The following is a 20118-nucleotide window of genomic DNA, read 5'->3' as shown; positions in this document are numbered from 1 at the left end:
CGTCCATCAACAACATCTAGCCAGTTCGATCCAAGAAGCGAAGGCGTCTTTCCGAGTCAATAGCCGCTACCATCACTAGCCGGCACGACACAACACCACCGTGCGCCAGGCAGCAAGCCTTCTCTTGGGTTAGGCTTCGATCAGGTTGGCGCCCACCCACGGTTCTGACACTGAACCCACCATCTTCAACGAACCGAAACCACTCTTTCCGTCTTGCAATAGCGTCAAGGGCTTGCATGTGCTCCTTACTGACGAACTTCATCCCCAAGCTCCTTGAGCACCTTCAGCAGGGCCTCGATTCTCACACCCTTTTCACTCGCCGCCTCTTTCACAGCCAGGAGCTCCGCCCTCAACTCTCTCTCGGCCTCCTCAGCCACAGTCAGCTTGGATCTCAAACGACTGACGCTTTCACACGCTTGGCTTCTCAGGTCAAGCTTAGCCTGTATCGTCGACTCAAGCTCTCTCTTAACCGACTCAAGCTCCTCCACTTTGCTCTGAATGGCCTCATTCTTCTCTGTCAAAGCACGGCGCAGCGACCCAACCTCTTCTTCTTTGCCCCGGAGCTGCTCACGTAGATCTGACACCTCAGATCTGGCCAGAGCGCCCGAATTTCTTCTGTTGCCATCCTCGTAATCCTCCTGGCAATAGCCTTGGCCATAATTCTGCCCCGACCGAGCAGCTGGGAAGCCACCTCTGCCTCCCTGCCATCCCGCACCATGTCCACCTCGACGTCTTCGCCGACGCCCTCGTCCCCATCCTCCACCACGGCTTCCACCTCGGCCGTAGGGATCATAAGCGGGGCCAAAATATCAACCTCCGCTACCGTGACCTCCTCGAGGAAACATCGTGATGCTGTTGCTTTTGCTGTTGCTGTTGTTGTTGCTTCTGATGTTGGTGAAGATGCAGGGAAGATGTTAGAACCCAACGAAAGGTGAGAATTTTTCCTCGAGGCTTTGGGTCGGGAAGGTGCGTTGCCAGCTGCCGGGCACTGGCAAGATCGAAGCGAGGGAAGGTGCTGCCTCGCGTGCCTTCCCAGACGAGAACAACGAGGGGCCGCCAATTGAGATTCAGTCAGAGCGTAGGTACCTAGGTAATGGCCTGTAATTCTTGTATCATTAGGGAATTAGTAGAGTCTCACTGTTTATATGCTACAGGCAAATGCTGGCTACCTACCTATTGACCAGGTGAACTCGGGAAGGACTGTAATGCGAACGCCCAACGAGATGAACATGGGGCCTATTTTGGCTGCAGCACACAGCTGATATTGAATCAAAGACCTATCAATACGAGCATTAACACACTACCAACAGTGTATATTATGATCTTGGATTGACAGGGCGTGATTTGTATTCCCAAGATTGTCAATTGCGGAGTTACCCTTTTTCTTTTGTCGGCGGTGCCAAGGGTGTCCTTTTGGATGTCTGCCTCAGATACATTAAGCCCAACCACCTTGAATTCAAGAGCATGAGAGGATCCCGCTTGTAGGGAATGGATGTAACCTGAGATATGTTGGTCAATTGCAAGCCGCCGCTGTCTTGGGTCTCCAGCAGATTTCCGGGTCACTTTTCAAGGCGAATGCCACGGTCGTCGAGGTGCTTGAGCACTATTTTCGAGGATCTCGATAGAGCCACTCACAGAGCCACATCAGCTCGACCGACATATCGTAGAAGATGCGGTTGAGGACGTCCTGTGGCTCCTAGGTCAGGGAGGATGTGACATCGCGGGTATTCGGAGCCGTTGGCCAAGTTCCTGATCAACGCCAGAACTTGTTCCGTCTAATCATAAAAGTATGAAGAGTAAATAATAAGAATATAATAAAGATTTCATAAAATATAACAAAAGTACAATAAAAATTTACTAAAAAGAGACTAATCATGATTAAAAATCTTCTTAAGTTCATACTAAATATTGCTTTCTAGACAGAACTCCAACAACTAAGCCACAGTCAATGCCCAAGTCGGACGTTGCAGAACTGACTCTACTGGAGATGCTTCTCTCGAATGCCAAGAGACACGACTACAGTAACAATAGCCGTGAGTATAAGCAAGGCATACGTTGCATGAAAGCCGTTGACATAAGCCTCCGTAACCATCTCCCTCACCTCGCCCGTGAGGCCCTTGACATATTCCAGAGATTCCATCGCTCGTTGGGCAATCTAAGACGGTCAACTCCATTCAAAAGACGCGTTGGAGCACCCACTTCATCGCCATCTACAAGACCATCAAGCTTGACTTCGAGAGAGTGTTGCAGAGTAGTCTGGAACAGAGCATTGTGTGCGCTCAAGCCAGCGACAGCACCAATGTTGCCACAAAGATAATACCCAGTACCTGAAATCGCCATGTCTGCTTTCTCAACACTAGCCGCGAGCCCAATATACAGAGAGGCGTGAGCAAGACCGATGCCGAAGCCTCCAGGGAAAAGAAACAGCGTCTGCCAACTGGGGGTCGACCCACGCCAACAGACAAGCAATAGTGACCAAGCGATGGAAGAGCAGATTCCAGAGATGATGCATGGAATCTTGTACCGACCGGTTCTGGCTTGTTAGCTTTGCCTTGACTGCGTGGACGAACTCACTTCTTGATGTAAGCGCCCGTGAGCAAAGCGCCGAGAGTGTTACCCAGAACAGATGGGATGAGGGATGCGCCGGCAGTCGTGGGAGAAACGTTGCGTGTAACTTGAAAGTAAAGAGGAACAAACATCATCATGCCGGCCAGGGTAGAGCAGCACAGGATCATGACCGAGTAAAAGATGACCACATGACCGTTCGCCAGGAGGCGCAAGGGGAAGATGGGCTCAGTTGCCCAGAACTTTTCGACGGCGCAGAACAGAGCGCTGAAAAGGATGCCGAGAATAGCGAGGGACACAAGGACAGGCGACGACCAGGGCATTTTGTCCCCTCCTATGTGGAGGACGAGCAGAAGACAGAGGATAGTGCAGCTCATAGCAGCAGCGCCGGCAAAGTCGACGCGCTTCAGAGAGGTTCTCCACGTCTTTGTTGTAGTGACGTATGTGTTGGGCAACTTGAAAGCAACGAGTCCCATAGCGACAATGGTCAAGGGAGCTTGGCAGAGAAAGGCCCATCGCCAGCCGATCGTTTGGGTGAGGAACCCCCCGATGACTCCGCCAGATGAGCGACCCGCGGTCTGGGCAATGTTGACATAACTTCGATAGGTTGCGACGTCTCTCAGGGGTACGAGATCTGGCACAGTTAGCTCCGTCTACAGTATTGGGGTTCACGTACCTGTGATCAGGATGGAGACTAGAGAGACCATGCCAGCCCCCCCAATCCCCTGGATAACCCGGCCGACGATGATCTGCGGCATTGAAGTTCCAACACCGCTTTTCAGTTAGCGGAGTGACTGATCTAACACTGAGTTGACTGACCAGATTATGCTGCCTCCGGAAAAGAAGACGTATGAAGTCTGAAGCATCGCCTTGCGACCAAAAATGTCGCTCAGCTTGCCGTACAGGGGCTGCCCAACACATGTGGCGAGCATGTAGCTAGAGAATAGCCAACTAGCATTCTTGAGGTCATTAAACTCGGCCGTGACGGAACCGTATGCTGCGAGAACGAGGAAAGTGTCGGTCTGCGAAACGAAGACGCCTACTGACTGTCAGTGTCGATCATAACGGGAATAGGGAAGAGTATACCGATGAGAAGCACTGAGAGAATCCCGTAAATGGGCCTTTGGGTTTCAGACTTGACTAGCTCGGCCTAATTCGTTAATGGGAGACGCTTCGAGTTGCGACCTGAGTTGAGCCACTCACATTGTAGTTGTCAGGGGTGGAGGAGATCAGGGGAGAGTGTTCGTCCACCTCTGAGGGGGCTGGAACTTCGTCTTGTTTGGTTGTAGGTTGGGTCATTTTGTCTTCTTAGTCGAGATAGGAGTCTTGATTCTCTGAGTTCTCAAGTATCTCAAGAACTCATACTTATACCCAGCATCCGCCGGTCCTCTTGCCCCCTTCTCTTCCAGTTCACAACACCATCTTCCAGCCGACCTCCTCAACCGAGCCTCGCCAGATATTGCCACATACTTGAAAACCGTTGGTGGCTTGAGACAACAAGGCCTCGGCTCTGGTAAAGAAGGCTCTGATACGTCTCCAAGCTGTCGCAGGAGCGGGATCGAGTCGCCAAGGAAGCCCAGGCCGCTGATGAGGCGCCCTCTGCTTGGAAAGGCATCGAAATCTCTCATCTTGGCCGTGATTTGGGTGTGATGGAGGTGGACCTGTATGGTTCCTTGTTGGGCTCTCTGCAGCTGCAAAAGGTTTCGGCTGTGGTCAGAGGTCTCGGATGGAGCACCAGGTGGCGAGGCAGAGTCGAGGGCGAGAACTAAACAGTATGAAGATTTGATAATATTGAATGAATACTGGGTGTAAGATAAGAATTTGCATTGGTAGGGTTTCTCAAAGTGAGGGTAACCGAACGGCCTCCGTTCGCATGCTGCGCCGATGCCCCTCAAGCACGCAACCTTCAGCTGTGAATGGACTCAGGCCAGATTGCCACCTTTGGACCGATGCCACGTAAAGTGATTCTGCAACTGATCGGAGAAGACTCGAGCCGCTCCTTAGTTGGTGTAACCAGGCATCTGGTATCCAATCCTCTATCAATGAGGTGATTCTGCAAACACTCGGACAGCAAACATTGCCATCGGTTAGATGCGTGGACCTTTCGTCACCTTAGCAAAGCAAGCAACATTAGCTCTGCATGTGTGATCTTTTGAGCCCCAAAATAAGAAAGACATGCCGATTGGCAAGGAACTCGAGTAACACAAGGAACCAACATGCAGTTGACAATCTCCACGAGAGGTCGACGTGGTTGTCCAGGGTAAGCCAAGCCCCGGCCCCACAACCCGCCGATGGTGCCGTGCCCCTCCGCTAGCCTCCACATGCATTGTTTACTTTACATCAGCCTTATTTGCACGCCGCCTTTTGAGCCTCGGACCAATATCTCTACGACAAACTGCATAACCACGGTGCTTAAGACATCATCATCGAACCTTTTCTTCATGCCGATTCACTAAAGAGGCCATCATGGCTGCCGTCCAGCCCACACGCACTCGGTCGGCCCGGTTGATGGCTGGCTTCACCAACAAGTCGGCCCAACATGCACCTCCACCAGCACCATCCCATACCGTCAGCCACGGACCCTCTGCTCTCTCGCTGTTCTTGACCAACCTGCATCTCCTTGATCTCGATAAGCTTCCAGATTGGCCGGGAATATGCGTCGAGACTTTTGTGACGGGCGGTTCAAGTGCGCAGGGTCAGAAGAAGAGGGTGCAATGCGTCGAGTGGGCTCTCTTTCAGCTCTTTGCCCTTTGGGATCCTGAAGAGACCAAGAAGGTGAGTGATCAAGCTTGGATACAGTTACACAGCTAACCGCATGCAGAAGTTGAAGCCATTCTTTCCTCCCCTCGATCAGGTCCAGTCGATCAACCTCCGAGCCGCCCTACTACGATCACTCGAGCTTGCCAAGAAGAGCGGTGCCCTTGGAAGAGATGCCATTGTACGAAAGACTATGCTGGATGAATGTAGGGGCGAGAGACTCGAGGAAGTTCTTTCTGCCTTTTCTTCTGCCGTCTTGAAGCATGTCATTGCTGAGGAGTTGGCAACAAGCGGTGAACATTCCGCCCTGGCCCTCGGACTGGCCCTTGAGGATCGTGATTACAAGAGCGCCAATACGGACCTCAACATTATGGTTTTGGCTCACAAGGCCTCTGTCGGTCGAATTTTGAGGAGCAAGAAAGCCGCCAACAACAGATTCCGCGATTTCGCCAGCTTGTTGACCGACAAAGAGAAGGACATTGCAAAGAGGACCGAAGCGTTGCAGGCCCTGGAACAAGAGGGCAAGACAATCTCTGACGATGCGAGGCTGGAAATGTGGCGCACCATCCGAAACAACTGGTCCGGAAACGAGCGATGGATGGAGACTTTGTTGTATGGCGACGCAAGCTCCAAGAAGGACGCCCTATTGGGCATGCCTTTTGATCGAGTCTGGAGGAGAGTTCAGCAAGGCCGATTGGGAGAAATCGAAGAGCACGGAAGCGGTCTTTTGGAGCAACTTGACAGCCGGGTTCGAGCTCAAAAGGAACGACTTGAGAAGTGGCAGAGTTTCCGAAGGCAACTGTCTCAGCACCAACCTATGCCATCTCCTTCAAAGGTTAAGCGACGAGAGAACCGAGAGAAGGGCATCGACTTTGGATTTGGCGCCCATGAAGCTTTGCATTCCGGAAGAGCTAGTCCTAGAAAGGCGACGATTGGACAGAAGCGAGCTTTGGGCGAGGAGTACGACAGTCTACTCCGTGGTTTGGATGAACAACTTGAGAGCGCTAAGCCTCAAAAGTCTTCGGCTCTGGCCTTTTTGCAACGACCTGCTGCACTGAACGCACCGGAGATCAACATTCCAGCCCCGGCCCTGGAGGAGGAAGAGGGGGAGATCAGTGAGTTGGAGGAAGAGGACCCATTCACCGAGTCACCGATCAAGTCGTTTAAGACGAGGCTGGATATGACTAGGAGAATGCCAGTTCGACCAAAGCTCGTCCATCGCGACGACTCGTTTGCTTCCATTTCGTCGAGCACGAGAAACCTTCGTAAGCCATCCGAGGATGAGGCCCGTATTCTTCGTGCCTCGTCGGTTGAGCGTACCAGCTCTCCAGAACCTGAGGAGGAGCCTGATGACGATCCCACTATTGCGGTGACTCCTCCACGACCCGAACATGAGGTTTCGCCTGAGTTGTCTCCTGAGCCATCTCCTGAGCCCTCGCCTAACCAGGAAATGGCCGATCAGATCCTGGAGTCCATGGAACAAGCGTCTCCTTCGCCAAAGAAGCGACCTAGGCCTCGACATACCCTCTCCCTTGCCGAACGCACTCGCCTTTCTATGGCTCATGGATCATTTGCTTTCCCTGATCTTGATGAGCCTGAGCTCCCCATTGCTCCGACACCTACAGATTCGGCCCCAACTCCAGATGAGAATAGCCAAACCCTCGTGAATGACGAGTTTGAGGATCTCAGTGCCCGGACTCGCAAGAGTATGGCTGGCTTCGAAAAGGCGAGACAAAAAGCTCAGATTGAGAGAAGACGCTCTCTCAGAAAGTCCCGAGTGCCACCAAGGAAGGAGGGAAGCTATTTCCCCAAGGTTGAAGAGGAGGACAAGACGATCTTGACCGAGGAACTCATGGCAGAGGAGGACATGGAGGCTGTTTTCCGGTCCCGGCCCAAGATCAAGGCGAGCCCCCTACCGAGTCCTACTCGTGACTGGGAGGACGATGAGTACATGTAATTTCACGATAACGAACCCACCAATGTAGATTGATCATACCCCGCAAGGTTGCTTCATACATGCTCACATCTATTGTACATGTTTTTTCAATACTATACACTCTACCATCCCTGCTTCTTCAGCTCAATGACTCGGCTGACGGTCGCCTTGAAGCCGTGCTTGAATCGTGCCCGCCACCTCTGACTCCTCAACCTCTTCTTCTTGAGACCCTTGCGCTCGTGGAACTTTTGGCTGTGGTACTTGTTCTTGACCTGATCCTCTCGGATCATCCTGCCTAGCACTCGTAGGGCAACCATGGGGGTAGGTCCGCTTGTCCGGGTTATTCGCTCCTTGACAAAGACGGTACGACCTGTGACGGCCTTGGCGCGGATCTGAGGGCGGTCTATGGGGTTTGTGGCGATTGCCTCGCCGTATGCCATGGCCTTGTTGGCGATGAGGTTCGAGACGATGTCGAAGGTGTCAGAGGCGGCCGAGTAGGGGTGCTTCTGAGCGGGCTTGGACTCCTCGGCGGCGGCGGTAGTAGGAGGGGGAGGGGGAGGGAGATCGGAGGGAGTGGCCTTGGTCGCTTGAGCCGCGGTCTTGGTGACCTGGGGCTTCGGTGCCTCGGGAGCCTTCTCGGGGGCCTTCTCGGGGGCCTTGGGCTGGGGGGTCGAAAGGCGGGTGACGTTACCCACGAGAGGGTTCATTCGGACTGGGGCAGCCTCCGGCTTCTTGGGATCGGCTCGGAAAGCGAGAGAGGTCGAGAAAGCTCTTGTGGTGAGTGTCGAGGGTGTAGCTACCCTCGACAGCATTGCGCCGCCAAATCTGCATGGAGCAGCCCTGAGAAAAGTTAGCAACTGATCCAATTGAATATAAACACCGTACGCACATCTTGCGGACAAACTCCAAAGTAATCGCCCAATTGGCTGTCGTCGAGAGCTATTGAATCTCGACATGCAATGGCAGCAGAAAAGTCGCGATGATGCGGAAAAACGTTGATGCGATAAGGCCCGCGGTCAAACGAAAGTTGTGGGGCTCGGTCATGCATCGGCCCCACCTTGCAGAACAAGTCGTTCAGCCTCGTGCCTGGGGGAATTTCACAGTCAACACCACGATTGCGACTGGAACGACAAAAAGATTGCGCATCTGACGGCACCGGAAGCTTTGTCGCGCGTCATCAAACAGCATCTATACAGGACGCGACCGATATCGGAGATTGAGGCTTTCGTTCTGAGCTTGCGACGCGACGGCGTGCGCCAGCCATGGCTTACAATCCGTACGGAAGTGAGTTGCGCGATGGTTGCTCTGTGATGAGGTGCTAATTGTGGATAGATAACCCCTATGGCGCGCCTCCTGCCTATGGAGGATACCCCGGATCTCACAATGCCCCCCCAGGCATGGCCCCTCCACCTGGTCTAGGTGCGACCACCCTCGAGACTCTAACGATAACCAGCTAACACGATGTAGGACCTCCTCCAGGCATGTCTTCTGCTCCGGGAATGGCACCTCCGGGTGTCCAGCAGTCTAGCGCCACGCAAGCTAATCGTCCAAGCGGCCTCCCGCCCAACTTCCAAGCGCCGGCCAACATGCCAAACATCAACTTCAACGCCCCCGTGATTCGACTCGGTACATCGGCTGGCAAGCCTGGCACGCCGACAGCGGGCGGCAGAGGCGACATGCCCGGCCCCGGTGCTGGTGGGCGACCTGGCTTGGGGATGGAGAGGGGGGCTGACCAGGGCCGAGGAGCGAGGGAGGCGCCGCAGGTGCTTGTGCCCCCGACGAACGAGGAGAAGCTACGGACGATCTTTATACATCAGATTCCCGATGGTGTAGGCGGCGATCAGGGTATGGAGCGGTTGCTCGGGGCTGTTGGAAAGCTGCGCAAGTGGGATTCTGCGGCTAGCGTGACCGAAGACCACAAGGGCGTCAAGTTTGGGTTCGCCTTGTTCGAGGACCCTTGGTCGCTTTCGACTGCGATCAAGCTACTGCACGAGAACGAGGTGGAGGTCCCTGTGAAGCGACAGCAGGCGACCGCGGAAGCTCCCAAGGATGACTCTTACGAGGGCATTGAGAAGGTGAAGCTTCAAGTGACTGTCGACGAGAGCTCACTCAAGTACATCGAGTCATACGAGGAGAGTCAAGATGGTTCTCTCGGGACAGAGAAGCTGGAGACAGCCAAGGTGGCACTCAAGGAGGTTATCCATGACATGTTTTACCCCAACAGCAACACATCGAGCGAATCCCAGGACGTCACGATGGGCAACACCGAGTCTGGCGACAACGTCGAAGTCGTGAACATCCCTCTCGCGCAGGACGATGAGCTTGCGGATATTCCGGCTGAGATGCGAGAAGTCGTGGCTCAGGAGATTGCGGCATTCCGCGAGCGTAGTAATCAGCGGGATCTGGAGCGTCTGAGAAGAGAGGAAGAGATGGAGGAGATGGAACGACGACGAAACGGACCTTCTCGGCCATCTCGACTTGACTCGCCGCCTGCGAGCGCCAACAACATTCCCCTTGGTCCTCGTGGAAGCATCCCGAATGCACCTTCAGGACCCAAGGGACAGAACGGGCAGGGTCGCATTGCTTTTGTTAATGGTGGCATCTCCAACACAGACCTGTCTATCAACCAGGAGGACGAAGATACAGACGCTAGTGACGCAGAGCTGAATCGCCGTCAGCAGTCCAAGAAGCAGGCCGAAGAGGAAAAAGCATACCTCGAAGCTGAGCGGAAGTGGAGCAACCGAGAACGATCGAGACAAGCGGCAATAGAACGAGAGCGAGAGCGCGAACGCCAGGACGCCGAGTCTTTGGAACGAAGAAAGGAGGAGCAGCTTGAGAGGGAGAAGTCCTGGGACGATGAGAAGGAGGCTAGTCGTAAGGCGCACTCGTACTACCGAGATCACAGTGGATGGGCCCGTAAGAGGTCAGGCGATCGAGCAGATGAGGAGGGACGAGATGAAGCGGATAGGAGAGCAGAGCACGATGAGCAACGTCGTGAGAAGGTCGAGATGGAGAGAGCACGTGGCATGGCAGATTCATTCCTCGACAAACAGGCCGAGGAGATGGAGCAGCGACAGGCTCCCTCGGTGGCAGCACCTCAGCCGTTCAAGCTGTCCCTCGGTGCCGCAGCTCAGAAGGCTCAGGCATCCAGGGCGGCTCCCCAACGGCGCACCATCGCTGAGGTGGAGGGTCTTTTGGACGACGAGGAGGGCGACGCGTCGACTAAGCGACAGCTGATCCCGATCCAGTTCGAGCCCACGTCCGCGACGGCTTCGATGACGGAAGAAGAGATCGGGCAGGCTGTTCGTGCCCTCGCGCAGGAGATTCCCTCGGATAAGGAAGGTCTGTGGAGCTGGGAGGTCAAGTGGGATTACATGGACGAGGGCATCGTGCGGGATAAGCTCCGGCCGTTTGTGGAGAAGAAAATTGTCGAGTATCTTGGCGTGCAGGAGGAGATGCTCGTCGAGGCTGTGGAGGAGCATCTCCGAGCTCACGGGACTGCGACGGCATTGGTGGAGGAACTGGAGGGGGTACGTTCACCTGTCTTACTTGATGATTATTGCTAACTGTTTACTAGGCACTCGACGACGAGGCAGAGGATCTTGTCAAGAAGCTCTGGCGCATGGTCATTTTCTTCACCGAGAGCGAGAAGCGAGGACTTCCAGGATGATTTGTATACGCGCTGGATTGATGATGGTGGGGATGGGGGCTCAAAATGTATTACTATTCGATCAGACTATCTGGATGTTTAATACCAATAACCAAGGTGAGGATGGCGTTTCTATGGATTAAACATGTTTTTTTTTATTCCCCCAGTTGAAGTTACGGCTATTATGTGAGGGGGATCGTCTTAAGGTTTCCCCTCTTGATGGGGGAGCTTCCGAGATGCCGAGGTTCCCCACAAAAAGCTACGGCTGGGGAATCTGGGGTAACGCTCTTTAATTGAGGAGCTGTCACTCATCGTAGCTTCTCTACTTTGTTCTGTGTCTCTTTGTTAATGGGATCAATTGCTGTCGAGTCAGTAAGATATTAGAGTAAAGCAGGTTTACTGTGTTATCATCATCGTTATCAACACCATCACCATCATCACGGCGGTAAACAGTCACCATCATCAGCCACCATCACCACAATAGCAGCTATCATAGTCAATGCCCAGCTACTATCACACTCACCACGGCGCTCACTTCTTCACAATCTCCCATACAACATTTCCACAGTCCATCACAATGTCTCAGCAATTCTCATCCCCTCCCCCCTCCATCCCCGGCGTCTTGCTCTCATCGCCACGCCCTCACGTCCTCCTCGTCACCCTCAACCGTCCAGACCAGCTCAACGCGTTTCGGCGTCAGATGCACATTGATCTCGACAAGCTGTGGAACTGGTACGACGACGAGCCATCGCTGCGATGCGCCGTCATTACAGGCAAGGGACGGGCGTTTTGCGCGGGTGCTGATCTGAAGGAGTGGCATGATAAGAATAGCGAGGGAAAGAGGAGCGATGACTTGGAAGGGGAGAAGTGGGCGGAGAATGGCTTTGGAGGGTTGAGTAATCGACGGGGAAAGAAGCCTGTCATTGCAGCTGTCAATGGTCTCTGCTTGGGAGGCGGCATGGAGATGGTTCTCAACGTGGACATCATAATCGCCAGCGACAAGGCCAAGTTTGGACTTCCAGAGGTCTCTCGTGGCGTCGTCGCCATCGCCGGTGCACTCCCAAGACTCATCCGCATCGTGGGACGTCAACGGGCATCCGAAATGGCGCTCTTGGGCCGCATGTACACGGCTCAGCAGCTCATCGAATGGGGCATCGTGAACAAGATGGTGGCGCCCGACCAAGTCGTCGAAGAGGCGCTTCAGTGGGCGGTCGACATGGCAAACAACTCACCCGACTCGGTCATTGTCTCGCGCGAGGGATTGCTGGGGGGATGGGATGGAGAGGATCCAAAGATGAGCACCAAGAGGGTCGATCAAGGGATATATCGGGGGCTGGATGGCGGGGAGAATATGAAGGAGGGCGTCTTGAGCTTTGTCGAGAAGCGCAAGCCAGTGTGGAAGAACAGTAAGCTGTGAGATTGGCGAGTCTTTGTTTACAGCCGGTCTTGTTATGCATCCAAGACAATGACAGACAGACCTTGACATGCATTCTTGCTTCATCTCTCTTTATCTGCCACCAACGTCGATGGCTTTTATAGCGGCAAACCTCATCGGCACCAGCATCTAACGTCCAATTCCGCTGTGAAACGAATGACTCGGCGGAAAAGGGGGCGTCTTTAGCCTTCCCTAGGGACGGCCCTCGATAGCGTCCGCGATGGGGCTAATAAACGCCTCGACCTCCGATTGGTATTATCCGAGACACTGCTTGAAGCCAGGCAGGTGAGGGATATTCAATGACAGCTCCAAACATGTCAGCAGGCGAGTAAAGAGCCGTGGCGAGGGGGTGGCTCGAGACCCTGAACTCGACGCCAAGATGAGAACAAATCCAAGGACGCGTTGCTGGGAACAATGTGGACAATCCCAATGTCTTCGGTAGTTGCTGACGATCGACTGGCGCTGGTTGGCGAAATAAAGACCCGCAGGGTAAAATGTCATCCTTGTCAGGCAGTGGAGTTGACAGCTTGACATGGAAAAGCTCGAGAGCTGGTTTGGCGCTGGGATGAACAATGTCTTGGCCCAAGCCAATACAGGCCTTGGCCGTGAGACCCATTGAGTCGCCCTACAACACCCATGACGGCAGAGATCGTCGGATCTCCATTGCGGCTGGGCTTTTCAGATAGCCACATGCAAGAGCCCTTTACCTCGTTCGTCCACTAGCATCCACGGGCTTTGCCCTCAATAGGCCTACCAGCTGAGACATGCTTACCAGCTTTGCTCGGCCCGCGCTCGCGATGCAGTCTAGGGCTGTCCGTATTGGTCAATCATGTCTGCGGGGATGGGATTGGCAAGACCGGAATGAATAGGTCGTACACCGCATTGGCCTTGGAATCATCGCATCGACAAGAGGTCATCTTCTGCGGCCCGCCCGGCGTGCGGTCGCTGCGGTGCCTTGTCGAGCTTTGAGACAAGCTTCAAGGCTAGGCTGGGCCATGTCTCGTAGAGAAGAGATAAGATGTCGTGCCCCGGCCTCCTCGTTCTTTTGATCGCTGGTGAACTGCTGGTTGCTCGTTTCTCTCGTGTGCATTCTGCGGTGCATCGATAAATGCAGCCACCCAAAACTCCGACGGGGTATCACATCGAGTGAAGTACAGCTCACCCGTGTAACCATGGACTGGAGTCACCTTGCGCCGAGTGCCGCCCAGAATGGGTCTCTCAAGGACTCCCTCAAGGATCCTCTCGACACCTCCCATGGTTTTCAGAGCAGACCATCAACGCCTGCCATGGGTCCCGTCGTTCCAGGTGTTGAGCCCGGTCGAAAGCCGCGGAAGCTTGTGCTCTGCTTTGATGGAACTGGAAACAAGTTTCATGGCGACGACAGCGACAGCAATATCCTCAAGATCTTTCGAATGCTCGATCGGACTGCGAATGATCAGTACCACTACTACCAACGTGAGTCTCTCGCCACCGTCAAATTCGTAGCTGACATGATGAAGCGGGTATTGGCACATATGTCGTCTCCGGCTCACTCACTCATACTGGCCTCCGCGCTCGAATAAGCTCTTGGTACCAGAAAGCCAAGGACTCAGCCATTGGTTCTTCTTTCGACCAACACGTTGTGGGCGGATACCGCTTCCTCATGCGATTCTACAACCCCGGTGATGAGATCTACATGTTTGGCTTTAGTCGAGGGGCGTACATCGCACGATTCTTGGCCGAGATGCTAGACTATATCGGTCTCTTGTCCCACGGCAACGAAGAGATGGTCAAGTTTGCCTGGAAGGCGTTTGCCCAATGGCAAGGACGAGAACAAACCACTGGTGACGACAAAGAGGCCGAGGAGGCACGAAAGAAGCGGGACGAGATGTTTCGATTCATGAAAGGATTCCGCGAGACATTCTCGAGACCCGTCGGTCGCATCCGATTCCTTGGACTGTTCGATACTGTCAATTCCGTTCCCCGATTCGAGACGGCTTGGATGCAGCGAAGCAAGTTTCCCTACACCGCACGAAGTAGCGCCAAAGTGATCCGCCACGCAGTCAGCATTGACGAGCGGCGAGCCAAGTTTCGTCAGGATCTGATGTATCAAGATCTTCCAAACAAGAAACATGACAAGCACCATCATTTGGGTCAGGTAATCGACGATTTGCGCGACGGCGTGCATGGACACGATGACCGAGGAAGACGTGATAGTCAGTTTGCGGAAGAGAGGAAGCGAAGGGGGTCTACTTATGCCCCCTATCGCGCTCGTTCCAAGTCTTGTCAGAGGGGACGCTCAAAGCAGCGTTGCGATGCAGATACAATGTCCAACCTTTCTGGTTTGCCACTATCCGAGATGAACTACGCCGACGAGGACGAATCGGGCCAGGATATCGACGAGGTGTGGTTCTCTGGAGGACATGCTGATGTGGGTGGAGGTTGGGAGATGCTGGAAAACACCAAGAGCACCAGCCATATACCACTTGCGTGGATGGTAAGGGAAGCGCAAAGGGCTGGACTTCCCTTTGACGCGGAGAAGGTTGCTGAGATGGGATGCTGTGCTGCCCATGAATGGAACGAGGAGAAGGAGGACCGTGGAAGATTGACTTCGATTCCCGATCTGCGAGTTTCCAGCACCAACGGAGGACCAAGCCGCACGCCAACTATGCCCACCGATGAGAAGACAGAGAAGGACTCACAGGGTTGTTTCCACGATATCATGCACGGCGCTTGCAGTGCTCGGATACACGATTCACTTGAATACGGCCAAGGCCTTGGTGCCATGGCTGTCACAGCATGGAAGATCATGGAGTTTCTCCCATTCCGAAGGATGGATCTTCAGTCTGATGGATCATGGAAGCCGATTCGATGGCCACTTCCATGTGGCGAAGTGCGAGACATTCCGGACGGGGTACGCATCCATGGAAGTGTCCTTCGTCGAATGAAGATGGACGAGAACTATCGCCCAGGAAATCTGATCATTGGAGGCGGTGGTCGAGGCGTTAGAAGGGCCTCGGCTGAGCATGGCATGGGAGACTGGGTGTGTGTCGCTGACGAGGGAGATCCAGTAGGAGAGATTTGGGTGAGGAAGAAGAAGGACGACAGACTGCACGATTAATTCACTTTGTTTGTATGATTTGAAGCAGAAGAAGAGGCAGTAGTAAATTAATAATAGCCCTTTTCTTGATGTTGTGTGTTCGTAGAGTTGAAGGGTTAAGTGAAGGAGGAAGGAGTTTAGAGGATGTAAGACGTCACGTGCAACTTAGACTTGAGCGCAGGGCCACGACATCAAAAACTCCAGCCAACACTTTCAACCAGCACATTGCGCAGCGTCGGCGACCGTTGATCGGATTTCCCGGAATGCGCTGTACTATAACCGTCTTTTGAATTCCTTTCGCCCAACGGCTTCGCCACAATGCCTCTCGTTCTTGTGATGGGCGTCATCGAAAATGGCATCCCTGAGCCAGTTCGACAACATGGCCGCGCCATCATCTACACCATCCTCGCCCTGGCCTTCCTCACCCTTCTCAAGGTGTACATGTCCGGCCGAAAGAATCCCTCAGAACGTCTTCTCCACGGAAAAGTCGTCCTATTGACAGGCGGAACATCGGGCATCGGTGCCCAGACGGCTCTCCAACTCGCCTCTCGCGGCGCGCAGCTGGTTCTGCTCACACAAACGCCCGCCTCCGATCCGTTCCTCGTCGAATATATCCAAGACCTACGTGAAAGGACTAAGAACCAGCTCATCTACGCCGAGCAGGTCGATTTGTCGAGTTTCTATAGTATCCGAAAGTTTGCGACGAAGTGGATCGACAATGCGCCGCCGCGACGACTGGACATGGTCATTCTCTGCGCTGCCGCCATGACGGCCCCTGGCGGGAAGAGGAAGGAGTCCGAGGAGGGAATCGAGGAGACATGGATGGTCAACTTCTTGGCCAACTTTCACCTCCTGGGTATTCTCAGCCCTGCACTCCGAGCGCAACCCATCGATCGAGACGTCCGAGTTATCATCCCGACATGCTCCTCCTACATTGGTTCGCCCTCGTTGAAGACGACGGTTTCTAAGGAAAACTGGACCCCTGGAACCGCGTACGCCCGCAGCAAGCTTGCTATGAACGTCTTTGGCCAGGCTTTCCAGAAGCACCTCGACGCCTACGAACGCCCCGACAAGCTTCCCAATAACGCCCGAGTTATCTTTGTCGACCCCGGTCTTGCTCGCACACCAAGCACTCGCCGTTGGTTGACACGTGGTTCCCTCTGGGGTCTTGCTATCTACCTTGCCGGCTACCTTGTGCCCTGGTTCTTCCTCAAGTCTCCTCAAATGGCCGCCCAGTCCATCCTTTACGCTGCTATGGATAACCAATTTGCTCGAGGCCCCGGTGGAAAGCTCATCAAGGAGTGCATGGAAGTGGACTTTGCGCGCAGTGAGGTCAAGGATGAGGAAGTGGCTAAGAAGCTTTGGGAGGAGAGTGATGCTCTGATTGAAAAGGTGGAAAAGATCCAGGCCAAGAAGAGGGCTGCCCAGAAGGCAGCGGACGAGAAGAAGGCAAAGGAGAAGAGTGAAAAGGAAAAGAAGGAAGAGATTGAAGAGTTGGTGGATGCTATCAAGAAGGGCAAAGAGAAGGAGAAGAAGACAGCTGGGAAGAAAAAGAACAAATCAAAATAGATGAACGATGCACATGAAGGGATCGGACATGGGAATATAGACGGAGTTTTCGGACTTGGACGAATGTATAAGGCACATCCGACGGTTTATGCAGATGAAAGATGTATAATTCATGGTATCCGACGGCATAGAAGAATATATAGACGTTAAAGCAATGGCATCCGACGGTGAAAGATGAAATTTACTGGCCTCCCCTTCAAACTCCGATGCTTCCCCCTTGTCCGTGTCCGACCGTTCCGCTCTATATAAAAACAGTTCGCCCCGGCGGCCTCCCACGCAAATTCGGGTATATCTAACGCCTTGGAACTGATAATTCTCTAGAACTGATGGTCTCCTAGAAACTCGAATGGTCCCGTATACAAAAAGTTGTTCATTCCAATCTCGGCATCAAAGTCGGCCAAAAGATTCGTCGTCCACGAGTCATCAGTCTCGCCTGTTACCTGCAGACTCGGTACCATACTGCTCGGCTCTCCGAATGATGATGGTGTGAGACCGAGATCTGGAGCGGAGAGGGCGTTGGCCGGTGAGGATACGGAGGAGTTAAAGAGACTTGCGACATCTGGTGAGTCGGTTGGACCACAGCGCTCGAGATACCACTTTTCTATGCGTCTTGCTCGTCGCGAGAGACCATAGAATGGATCCTTTTCTCCGTCGCCGGCATCTGGACCAGAGGCGGCTTCCATCCGGAGCACGATCTGCCGGAGAGTATGTGGCATGTCGAGGATGCGACGAAGGTGCCCTGTTGTCTGGGCATTCTCCGCTTGCGCAGCCACGAGATCGAGACGAACGGCGAGCGACACCGCACAATAGAGCATGATCCACCCCGTATTTGGCATCGCACCCTCTTCGCCCTGCGGCAGGACGAGGACGACGCTAATGAGAGACTTGGCGGCAGAGATGCTTTGTGATAGCCAGTCCAGGAGTCGGTTTTGGTCGCCTGCTGCTTGAAGGCTTTGGAAGCCGTTGGGTCCGTATGAGACGCCGTCTGGTGAAGGTTGACAGATGAGAAGATCGAGAACGTGCAGCTGCAAGAGAATAGTTGCTGCTTCTGTTAGCGATGCGATGGGAAATTGGAGGGACGTACTCACGGCTTTCACTCAGAGGGAAAGGTAGTGACGCTTTTGTCGTCATGTATCGCTCTCTTATCCGGTGCAGTTCAGCTGGAAGTTGTTGTGTTGTTGTCGATTGTGTAGAAGTGGCTCCTGTTACGGCGTCGTCGACTTCTTCGGTGAGTTTCTGGAGGTAGATGATGTATGGGAGGTGTTTATCGGTTGGTTGACTTGTTCTTGCTGTGAGTTGATGGCAGCACTCGAGGATGTAAGGTGTGTATCTGAAGTGGTGGGACTTTTGTAGTAGAACTGCCGAACTATGTAAAGTCAGTAATGAACCATGTCAACTCTGCGGTCTTACATACCTCGACGAGAGATAATATGTCCCTGCCAGAGCTCTCATCTCGTCATGATTGAGACTACCAACGGATTGCTTCGTTTCCCTGCTCAGCGCCCAGAGACTGGCCACCCGCGGTCTATCCAGCCTCATGTCCGAGACAATACTACCAGCTAGTGACAAATGCTGAGAGTACTTCATCCTCCCTTGTTGATAATGTGCCCTGTAACTGTCAGCACCTAAAGAAGACTACCGAGCGTGTGGACCTACCATGCCAAGTGCACCAGCAGCCCCTGCAACATGTCGATGGTGGCAAAAGGACCCTTGATTAATCGAACAGCCACGATCTCATTGAACATTTGACTTAGAGCGCGTTGAAGCTTGGGATCCCCATGTGAAGCTGCTGAGAGTATGGCTACGTAGAGTGCTGGTTTCTCCCGTACGAGATCCTGGATAGTCACGTTCTCCTGGACCACTACAAACGGGAAATGGGGCGTCATCTTGGCCCTAAACAAGTCCAAAAGATCTTGGCCATGCTCAAATGATAGCAGACCGCGGGCAAACGGACTTGCAGTCGCGTCCGTGTCAATGCTGCCTGGCGTGTTGGAGAAGGCTGGTGAACTGCCAGTGGCATCTTTCGAAGTTGAAGCCGCATTGGCAGACGTGATTGATGGTGATCTCGATCTCGTAGGGCTGGCATCGAGATTCTTTGGTGGTCTATCCAACTGTCAGCGGACAATCGTAGTTCACGGGTTCCGTCCATCTTACCCCGGCCGTAGGGCCTTTCGGCGCCGAGACGGGTTAAAGACGCATGTCTTTCCGAGTCGCAGGCATCTATCGCACTTGCCCGAGTCCTGTGACTTTTCGCATCGGATCTTGGCGTGGAAACACGTCTGGCACGTCTTGAGGAGAGGAACTCCAGAGTCTGATCGCGACGCCATTGTGTATTTCCGTATCCGTAGAGAGGTTTTACAGTAACAAGTTTCTACGCGGGAAATTCCTGCGGGGTGAAGGGGTCATTTAGTCACGGACGCAGAAACCGGGCCGCGTAGATTTGGCTCATCTCTTTTCTCTCTCACAATGTCAACGGAGCAGGAGTTTTGCAATCATCACCGTGCCCGTAGGTCATAGAGTTAGTCGAACGCGAGAACGAAGCGAAATCTTGCTGCCTTGGGTTTAGGACGCGCGGTGGAGGACGCAGCTGCTACGGACTTGGGGGGGTTGATTGTGGCTGTGGTTGCGGAGCAAAAGAAGGTTCGGACTCGGACAAAGGACATTATTCTTCCAGGGCAGAACGACTAGGGGCTGTGAGGGGCCATCGATTAGGCTTTACAGGTCAAGCAAGGGTGGTTTGATGCTTACGGGGCGAAGCTGTCGTTGAGATTGGCTCGATGGAACGCTATTTATGGGCACGGTCGTCAACAGAGTGGCTTAGATATGGCGGGTTTGAACTTGTTACAAGTCCGATTCCGTCTGAGCATGGGCTGAATTGTGTCTCGGATCGAGAAAATCCTCTGAAGAAGCCGAATTCCCCTGAGAAGCAGGGATACTGTCACCTTGGATGACGTGGTTGCAAAGGGGGAAACTCGAGTTGACACTCTTGTTCTCCACCCCTGCTCTATGCTTAAATAGCCCTATAAGGCTTTCCAGAAGCGCATAATTTCTTTCTATCCGCGCTGGCAATTCCCTCATACGTCAGCGTTTCTTATGCATGTAAGATACCAAGCCATGCTTTAAGTGAT

General features: G+C 53.6%; 8 protein-coding genes across 8 annotated transcripts; 5 read left to right on the top strand and 3 right to left on the bottom strand.

Annotated features, from left to right (window-relative positions):
- Positions 1–245: 245 nt before the first annotated feature.
- On the bottom strand, positions 246–3864 carry MRS44_012150 (uncharacterized protein; the record flags this gene model as incomplete). Its single annotated transcript, XM_065618702.1, has 10 exons — positions 246–662; positions 716–1098; positions 1174–1277; positions 1636–1775; positions 2200–2533; positions 2575–3199; positions 3242–3339; positions 3385–3604; positions 3652–3715; positions 3769–3864. The coding sequence occupies 10 exons, from the start codon at positions 3862–3864 to the stop codon at positions 246–248; spliced, it is 2481 nt and encodes an 826-aa protein (XP_065474774.1).
- A 1167-nt stretch (positions 3865–5031) lies between these two features.
- Positions 5032–7279, top strand: MRS44_012149 (uncharacterized protein; the record flags this gene model as incomplete). Its single annotated transcript, XM_046284063.2, has 2 exons — positions 5032–5340; positions 5387–7279. 2 exons carry the CDS (start codon positions 5032–5034, stop codon positions 7277–7279), a joined length of 2202 nt encoding a protein of 733 aa, XP_046133402.2.
- A 101-nt stretch (positions 7280–7380) lies between these two features.
- MRS44_012148 (mitochondrial 37S ribosomal protein bS21m) lies at positions 7381–8070 on the bottom strand (the record flags this gene model as incomplete). The annotated part of the gene is made up of 1 exon (XM_046280065.2): positions 7381–8070. The coding sequence occupies one exon, from the start codon at positions 8068–8070 to the stop codon at positions 7381–7383; it is 690 nt and encodes a 229-aa protein (XP_046133403.2).
- Positions 8071–8520: 450 nt separating this feature from the next.
- On the top strand, positions 8521–10928 carry MRS44_012147 (uncharacterized protein; the record flags this gene model as incomplete). The annotated part of the gene is made up of 4 exons (XM_046276225.2): positions 8521–8542; positions 8591–8677; positions 8726–10788; positions 10836–10928. The coding sequence occupies 4 exons, from the start codon at positions 8521–8523 to the stop codon at positions 10926–10928; spliced, it is 2265 nt and encodes a 754-aa protein (XP_046133404.2).
- Positions 10929–11484: 556 nt separating this feature from the next.
- Positions 11485–12324, top strand: MRS44_012146 (uncharacterized protein; the record flags this gene model as incomplete). Its single annotated transcript, XM_046270909.2, has 1 exon — positions 11485–12324. The coding sequence occupies one exon, from the start codon at positions 11485–11487 to the stop codon at positions 12322–12324; it is 840 nt and encodes a 279-aa protein (XP_046133405.1).
- Positions 12325–13514: 1190 nt separating this feature from the next.
- On the top strand, positions 13515–15442 carry MRS44_012145 (uncharacterized protein; the record flags this gene model as incomplete). The annotated part of the gene is made up of 2 exons (XM_046272729.2): positions 13515–13797; positions 13842–15442. The coding sequence occupies 2 exons, from the start codon at positions 13515–13517 to the stop codon at positions 15440–15442; spliced, it is 1884 nt and encodes a 627-aa protein (XP_046133406.1).
- Positions 15443–15739: 297 nt separating this feature from the next.
- Positions 15740–16990, top strand: MRS44_012144 (uncharacterized protein; the record flags this gene model as incomplete). Its single annotated transcript, XM_046276226.2, has 1 exon — positions 15740–16990. The coding sequence occupies one exon, from the start codon at positions 15740–15742 to the stop codon at positions 16988–16990; it is 1251 nt and encodes a 416-aa protein (XP_046133407.1).
- Positions 16991–17307: 317 nt separating this feature from the next.
- MRS44_012143 (uncharacterized protein) lies at positions 17308–19317 on the bottom strand (the record flags this gene model as incomplete). The annotated part of the gene is made up of 5 exons (XM_046269568.2): positions 17308–18032; positions 18079–18356; positions 18405–18599; positions 18647–19093; positions 19145–19317. The coding sequence occupies 5 exons, from the start codon at positions 19315–19317 to the stop codon at positions 17308–17310; spliced, it is 1818 nt and encodes a 605-aa protein (XP_046133408.2).
- Positions 19318–20118: the final 801 nt, after the last annotated feature.

The sequence above is a fragment of the Fusarium solani genome (genome assembly GCF_023522795.1).
Source record: "Fusarium solani strain SB1 chromosome Unknown bctg00000008, whole genome shotgun sequence".
Taxonomy (NCBI): domain Eukaryota; kingdom Fungi; phylum Ascomycota; class Sordariomycetes; order Hypocreales; family Nectriaceae; genus Fusarium; species Fusarium solani.
This window is presented reverse-complemented; position numbering and strand designations above follow the sequence as displayed.